We start from the raw sequence: 9,006 nt of genomic DNA on the forward strand, positions 1-9,006 counted from the left end.
CAAAATTTTATTTTTAATATTAAATACATTTAAATATGTGTTTTTTTTTTTTAACAGAATGTAATGTAATTTAAAAATCAACAAGCATCTCTCATTTTTCATAAAAAGAAAAATTATAAAATGTGATGAAAATAATTATAATGCAATTATCTATAAAAGTAGCTAAACATTAATAATTATGATTAACTATTTCTGTAGATAATTATATATTAAATTATTATACTTTCTATGAACTTTATAAGTAAGTCATTTATCAAAAACAGATGTTTATCATTCATTTGTGATTAAAGAATATTTAAATACAGAAAACTTATTTTAAAAATTTGATACACAAAGATTAATTTTACAAAAAAATATGTAGAATAAAACAAATATATAAGAAGCTGTTTGAATATTTAACTTTCTCATAACATTTCTATTACACTCAGAATGAACTGAGCAGTATTTTACTAAATTTTTAAATGTTATGAATGATAAACAAATTAATAAAATAACTACAAAATTACCAACAAACCAGCAATAATTCACTTCAAAAATGAACATTTTCTACCGTCTTCAACGATCATCATCAGGTTAGATTCCAAGAGTTCGAAAAATTGAACATCGAAGTTATGCGCATGTCCGATGCAGAGCCTTAACAAAATTATTCGTGTAATTGGTTTCCTGTTTTAAAATTCCAATGTTTATATAAAAAAATAGAGACATGTACGATGCGCCTCCATTATACGTCATAACACACCCTCCACGCTGTCGCCAATGAGTCTGTTTCCTTGAAATTGATGGCTGTTCCCTTTCTGAACGCTTTAAAAATTTCCAGCTGTTCTAGATATTTCAGGCTGGCCTGGTGCTCACACCGTTGTATTAAACATGCAAGTAAAACTATCGCTTACAGAAGATCGCCGACCATTTTCTCATGTTTACAAAATGATAAGGACTGTTTTGATAGGAATTGTATTCCGGGAATACATTCTATCCCTATTTACGATCATAGTGTGAATCATCCAGGTGAATATATTGGTGCTACTGCATGCTGCCTTAAAGCAAGGATCAAGGAACACAAATACTCAATTCAAAAATGCCTTTCCACTACAGCATTGGCTTCTTTCACGCTTGATGATGACATCACAGTGGACTTTGATAATGCACATTTAATACAACGGTGTGAACACCAGGTCAGCCTGAAATATCTAGAACAGCTAGAAATTTTTAAAGCGTTCAGAAAGGGAATAGCCATCAATTTCAAGGAAACAGACTCATTGGCGACGGTGTGGAGGGCGTGTTATGACGTATAATGGAGGCGCATCATATATGTCTCTATTTTTTTATATAAACATCGAAATTTTAAAACAGGAAACCAATTACACAAATAATTTTGTTAAGGCTCTGCATCAGACATGCGCATAACTTCGATGTTCGATTTTTCGAACTCTTGGAATCTAACCTGATGATGACCGTTGAAGATGGTAGAAAACGTTCGTTTTTGAAGTGAATTATTGCTGGTTTGTTGGTAATTTCGTAGTTATTTTATTAATTCTTACACCAGTAGTGTTGATATGATGGATAAACAAATTATTAAAATTTAAATATTTGTAAAACTGAATATCATTTATGTAGTTTGTTATTCATAATTTCTATGTTATAAATTAAGAAATAAAAATAAGTGTTTGCAAATATTTATATGGAATTTTTACATTTTTTCTTAACATTGTGCTGTTCAAATGAATAAACTTATAATTGTTACAAAGAAAAGTAGTTATGCTAGATATTTTCAATCATTCTTAAAGTTTACATAATATATAAAATGTTACTTTCAAAATTAAATCAGTTTAAAAAGAATAAAATTCTGTAAATTTGATTTATTTGAAAATATTAACAACAGAAGTACTATGACAATTGAAATAAAATATTTTTAACTAAAGTACCTTGTTCTGTAATCCTGTAAGTATCATCTCTTGCTGGTAGATCTGATTCTTTCGTGCCAACAGTGAATTTTGGTGCAGAAACTTCTTTGAAACCTTCATAAATTGATGATAATATCACAGCATATTTGGTGCCAGGATTCAAATTAGACACAGTTTTAACTGTTGATGTTGGGGGAAGTTGTAAAGCTCTTTCTTTTCCTAAAATTTATTTTTATAAATTATTATCTAAAATAACTTTGGATATTTTTATATTTTAAACGTGCCATAATTGAGTATTTATATCATGGTGGTTTCAGAAGCAAAAGGCACAGACTAGAATATGAGTTTAATTCATTTTTCACAATTTTAAAAAATTTTCATGCATTTCATTTACAAATGCATAGTTATGTATTAGTTTTTGTTTTTGTTTGTTTTTGGTCAATCACAATTAAAACTTTTCAAACATTGATGGCATTATAAGTCTTTGGAGATGAAGGTGAATACAATTTTCCTGCTTCCAATGAACTTGTTGGTGTTTCAATAATTTTATTTGTTGAAACATCTAGATGCTGATAGTTGCAATTTGGAGGATTATCGTCCTGTAATTCTATGCTCCAAAATGGTATGCGTGGACGGTTTCGACGAATTGTCCAATAACGATAACAAGTAGCAATTGATGCAACCAATACTAAAATACCAAGAGTGACAACAACTGCAATAAGAGGTACAGTCCCATCTGCTATTGTCCTATCTGTAATATATTTTTAATATTTATAAATATTTTGACCATATTTTATTGATAATTCTTCCTTTCATTAAAAAGTTTACAACATTTTTATGGATATTTATAATCCTACTACTTGGATATATTTTAATTAAATGGGGATATCTACAATTTATTGATCAGAATATAATTCTTAGTAAAAACTTCAGCAACAAGTTACTTAACTTTTCCAACAACATTTAATAGCACCATTTGTTATCATATTTTATTAAAAAACTTTTTATATTTTTAACTATTATAAAATGGCAAAATGCTTAATTTTGAGTGTACAGATGGGTTTTATAAAAAATTGTAAATGTTAGCAAGTAAAATCATCATTAAGTCCAATCCTACTTGAGATATAACACATGATCTCCCTTTATCTCCTCCTCAAACTTTAACTACCAAAATTTAATAGCATCAATCCTCCTAATAAACAAACCTCCCTGCAAAATTTCATAAATTTTTGACAGAAAGCACAGGAGTTATTAAGCCTCAAAGAGGATGAACAAAATTGTACCCTTCCCACACACATTAAACATCTTGACATTTTAAGGTGTTCTAAGTCTAGAAATGTAAAAATCTTGGGGAGGGTCATTTTTTGACCAATTACCATATTTTCTCTCTGTTATATATAACAGCTGGAAAAGTAAAAAATTAATCAGAACACGTAACATGAGATTCTTTTCATTGAATACAGCAACAAAAAATTTTTAGGAATGCCCAGAAATTTGTTTCTAAGAATGTCCTGGTAAATGAATTGGCTGCCATGTCCCTATTCCAATCTCCAACAGATTTCATGACAGAGTATTTCATAGGGTTACANCACACCATTAAACTTACACTCACATCGTATGGACATGACACAACATATAAATAGCATAGACACTATTAATTAAGCAATCATGGGTGCGAAAGGCATTCCATGGCAGACATCCCTATGACCTGGCCAAGATTTTGTTGAAAAAACTGCATCAAACAGCTGGTTAGCTTGCGGATGTCTCTTTGGGGAGATGGAAAGATTCATGATTTCCATACAGGATCAGGTCATAATACTAAAAACTACAGAAAACACATACTCAAAGATACAACAATCACAAACAACATATGCAGAAAATATTACATCATGCCAGAAATCATACAACACCTCACTTCTGATTGCAAGCTCTTGGCACAGACAGATAATTTACATAGACATAATCAAGTAGCAAATACATCAAGAGCTTGCAAAGAAACACAAATTATTAGACTCCACGAACCATACTACAAATACATTCAACAGACAGTATTGGAAAACAAAAAGCACAAAATGTACTACAACAGCCATAATCACAGATAAAACAATTTACCACAACAGACCAGACATCACATTCTTTGACAAACACAATAAAATCACATACATTATAAACATATCTGTTCCAAACACTGACAATGTACAAAACACATGCAGTGAAAAATTCAGCAAGTACACAGAACTTGCCCAGGAAATAAGTCATCTGTGGAGGATTGATAGGGTGCTTATTGTACCTGTCGTTCTCTCCTCTACAGGTGTCATACCACACTATACAAAAGCCCGGGAACATTAAAATTGAATAAAAACACATATATTACACTACAGAAGGCCACTATATTGAATACATCATATTGTTAGGAAATTCCTGAATACATACACACACTGATACACTTATTTAATTTTTGTCTTGTTTTGAAGTTATTATGCCTTGACTCTGGTCCAGCATAGTACACAGCCATTGGTGTCAACCAAGTGTAAGTCACAAGACTCAACATAATAATAATAATAATAATAGGTTTATGGCATTATGAAATTCTATTAATAGTATCATATCATACGTTTTTGAGGGGAATAACATTTTGGTGTGCCATGTTGAGTCATATCAAGTCATAGGTGTGCTGCGAGTAGAAATAGGTTGCAGAACACTGTTTTAGACTATCAGACATCAAAGTTCAATCCTCAATGCCTCAGACTGTAATGCCACAATTCCTCATTTTTAATTTTATTTTTATTAATTTGCTGTGCATTATTTTAAATAACAGCATCTTCATTATGTATTATAATTAATTTTTTTTATTAAATTTTTAAAATATTATTTACAGTTAATTAATATACATATAGANTGGCGCTGCGAACTAATGTAACGTCGTATGGTGAGTTTTTGTTCGTATCGTGGAGCAAAAATATGTTCGAATTTCATGTCGTATAGTGAAAATTTCGTATGCTGGGGCGTTCGTATCCTGAGGTACTACTGTATAATAAAGTTACATTGGCCTCATTCACTAACACAAATGTTTGCTTAGAAGCAGATTTCTCACAGTAAAATGAAATAGTTTATTTGAATGAGAACAGCAAGTATATTAACAGAAAAAACTGAAATCTCAAAAAAGTCAAATGTTTTAGACCAGTGTTCCGCAACTGGTGTGCCGTCATAAGGTGAACGGTGTGACGTGAACTTTTACATATTCTTAATTTCAAGTTTTATTTGAAAATATTATTAACAGAAGTACTTTGACAATTGAAATAAAATATTTTTAACTAAAGTACCTTGTTCTGTAATCCTGTAAGTATCATCAAGTATTTATATATTTTTATCACAGTTGCTGTGTTTCTTATGCTTGTATTTCATTCACTAATGAAATAAGATGATGTTAAAGCAATAAACACATTTGTCATCCCAGTACTCACTTATTTTTTAGAGTTATACATTGGACTCACACAGATCTTGAGCAACTCCAAATGAAAACAAGAAGCATAAACATCATCATCTTAAATCTGCTATAGAAAGATTAACCCTTCCACGTAAAGATGGCGGACATGGCCTGATCAACATAGTTAACCTCCACTACAAACAAATACAGACATTTTGAAAGTTTTTCAACAAAAAACAAGAAACATCACAGTTACATAAAGCAGTAACTCTAGCAGACTCAAATAACACACCATTAAACTTACACTCACATCGTATGGACATGACACAACATATAAATAGCATAGACACTATTAATTAAGCAATCATGGGTGCGAAAGGCATTCCATGGCAGACATCCCTATGACCTGGCCAAGATTTTGTTGAAAAAACTGCATCAAACAGCTGGTTAGCTTGCGGATGTCTCTTTGGGGAGATGGAAAGATTCATGATTTCCATACAGGATCAGGTCATAATACTAAAAACTACAGAAAACACATACTCAAAGATACAACAATCACAAACAACATATGCAGAAAATATTACATCATGCCAGAAATCATACAACACCTCACTTCTGATTGCAAGCTCTTGGCACAGACAGATAATTTACATAGACATAATCAAGTAGCAAATACATCAAGAGCTTGCAAAGAAACACAAATTATTAGACTCCACGAACCATACTACAAATACATTCAACAGACAGTATTGGAAAACAAAAAGCACAAAATGTACTACAACAGCCATAATCACAGATAAAACAATTTACCACAACAGACCAGACATCACATTCTTTGACAAACACAATAAAATCACATACATTATAAACATATCTGTTCCAAACACTGACAATGTACAAAACACATGCAGTGAAAAATTCAGCAAGTACACAGAACTTGCCCAGGAAATAAGTCATCTGTGGAGGATTGATAGGGTGCTTATTGTACCTGTCGTTCTCTCCTCTACAGGTGTCATACTACACTATACAAAAGCCCGGGAACATTAAAATTGAATAAAAACACATATATTACACTACAGAAGGCCACTATATTGAATACATCATATTGTTAGGAAATTCCTGAATACATACACACACTGATACACTTATTTAATTTTTGTCTTGTTTTGAAGTTATTATGCCTTGACTCTGGTCCAGCATAGTACACAGCCATTGGTGTCAACCAAGTGTAAGTCACAAGACTCAACATAATAATAATAATAATAATAGGTTTATGGCATTATGAAATTCTATTAATAGTATCATATCATACGTTTTTGAGGGGAATAACATTTTGGTGTGCCATGTTGAGTCATATCAAGTCATAGGTGTGCTGCGAGTAGAAATAGGTTGCAGAACACTGTTTTAGACTATCAGACATCAAAGTTCAATCCTCAATGCCTCAGACTGTAATGCCACAATTCCTCATTTTTAATTTTATTTTTATTAATTTGCTGTGCATTATTTTAAATAACAGCATCTTCATTATGTATTATAATTAATTTTTTTTATTAAATTTTTAAAATATTATTTACAGTTAATTAATATACATATAGATGTGAGAACCCAGATTTAACCAAGAATCTTTACTTAAAAGGGATTCAAATTATATATATATATATATAATATTGTTCATTGGTATTGGAGTGATTTTAGTGTGTGCTTGTTTTGAAGAGTTAATAGGAATTTAAATGATGAATATGTTATGGATTAAAGTATATTTAATATTAAAAATACAGTACTTGCTTATTTTGGCCAGAGTTGAGCAAAATCCGGGCCCTTTATCACATTCCCACGAAGAGAGGTCGACCACCATCAACGAGAAGTAACAATGCTGTTAAGATGTCTAAAACGACTAATTTGGAGAACATGTTACATAATCCAACATATGCTTCGAGGGAGAAGGAGAAAAGTGAGAAAACAGCTGAGGAGGTGAGTGAATTTGATTTTGAATCTACATATGTGGACTGTTTGGAATAGATAGAGAGAGAAGACTGTCCGATTACCTCAAGTTTACAACAAATGATTAAATTAATTCAAGCTTCACATGGAGATATAACTGAACTAATGTTAGAACTTAAAACAGAGATAAGTCGGCTACATGAGGATAATAAAGAATTTAAGACTAGGCTTGGATTAATGGAACAGAGGGTTAATAATTTAGAAATAGCATTGCCGGAATTGAATAGGAAACTAGAAGCCCAACAATATTTGGCAAACGATATTATAAATACATCAAATCAGTATAATTTGATATTATTCGGATACCCTTTGTCTGAGAATATGAATATTAGAGAAAGTCTAGGAAGATTTATTGAGGAAGAGTTGAGGATTACCAAGTTTAAGATAGAGGAAGTAAGGGATTTTTATGTTATAAAGAAAGTAGTCCCAACGATTTTAAAAATCACTCTAAGTTCAATTCAGAGGAAAAACCAAATATTATCGATGTTTTATAAGTATAAAAAAGAATCCTCTAATGAGTTATATAGTAAACTACATATAACTTCTGATCTCACCCGAGAATCTAGGGAAAGAAGATAAAAAATAATCCCATACTATATAGAGGAGAAGAAAAAGGGTAGACCGATTTTGTTACAAAATAACTTTAATTTACAACAATAAGAAAATTACATAAAGTTTAGTTGAGAACTGTTTGGTGGATACTGGTTCTTTTTTAGAAGTGGAAATCAAATAATTAACACAGTAGCTAAAATAAATAGTGGAGTTGGTAAGAATAGCAGTAATAATTTTATGAAAACTTTCATACCAGATAAAGAACCAAAAATTAAGATTATAAATTAGAACACTCAAGGGCTCAGAAAAAAATTATATTCTACTTGTTTCCAAAAATTAATGAAGCAATACAAGATTATAGGTTTGGAAGAAACCTGGATTACGGAACTAACTGCTAAAGAGATGGAATTCTTGCAACCCACATTTAACTATTTAACGGCCCCAGCTACAAAAAAACTGGGAGTTGGAAGACCGAAAGGTGGAATATTGTTATTGGTGAAGAAACATCTGGGAGAATGGATTTATTTTTATTCTAGTGTTAATTTAATATTTGCTATAGTTAATATGGATGGTTTTAAAACAAATTGGAGTCCAAATAACTATATTGCAATTATGGTTCACTATTCTCCTCCATATGAGTCCCATCAGCCACCACTCCAAGAAATTGAGAAGATCTATTCAGATTGGTCTCACCTTACAACATCATGGATTATCCTGGGTGACTTTAATGCCAGAATTGGCAATGAATTTGATTATAATTATACAGGGATCAATCCTATGGTTTATAGTTTAAGAAACAGCAATGATAATGAAATTAACAAAAAAGGAAAGCTGTGGCCGCTAGCGCCAGAGATCCTGAACACTGTCTGGCAACACTTGCCAAGATCACGAACTCTGTCTGGCAACACTTGCCAAGATCACGAACTCTGTCTGGCAACACTTGCCAACAAGAGTGGCTGGCAACGTCAAAAAAGAAAAGGCGCGAAAGTTCGTTGGATTTTGTCCGGGTGTTGCCCGAGGATGTCTGTGACAGTTCTAACCTTTTCTAATAAAGTTCTTTTTTGTTACTGTTCGTGTTTGCCTGCTTAATGTTAGATCTAAACATCAGTAGGATTGAATGACAAA

At 31.6% G+C, this 9,006-nt stretch overlaps 1 protein-coding gene across 1 annotated transcript in view; it reads right to left on the reverse strand.

Moving 5' to 3' along the window:
• Positions 1 to 9,006, reverse strand: part of LOC111636581 (multiple epidermal growth factor-like domains protein 9) — a 35,924-nt gene that overhangs the window by 13,554 nt on the left and 13,364 nt on the right. The window contains exon 3 of the mRNA XM_023381857.1: positions 1,923 to 2,120. Within this exon, the coding sequence (XP_023237625.1) occupies positions 1,923 to 2,120 (198 nt within the window). The remainder of the gene's footprint in view (positions 1 to 1,922; positions 2,121 to 9,006) is intronic.

The sequence above is a fragment of the Centruroides sculpturatus genome, unplaced genomic scaffold (assembly GCF_000671375.1).
Source record: "Centruroides sculpturatus isolate CEXI.00-Female unplaced genomic scaffold, Cexi_2.0 scaffold987, whole genome shotgun sequence".
NCBI classification, from domain to species: domain Eukaryota; kingdom Metazoa; phylum Arthropoda; class Arachnida; order Scorpiones; family Buthidae; genus Centruroides; species Centruroides sculpturatus.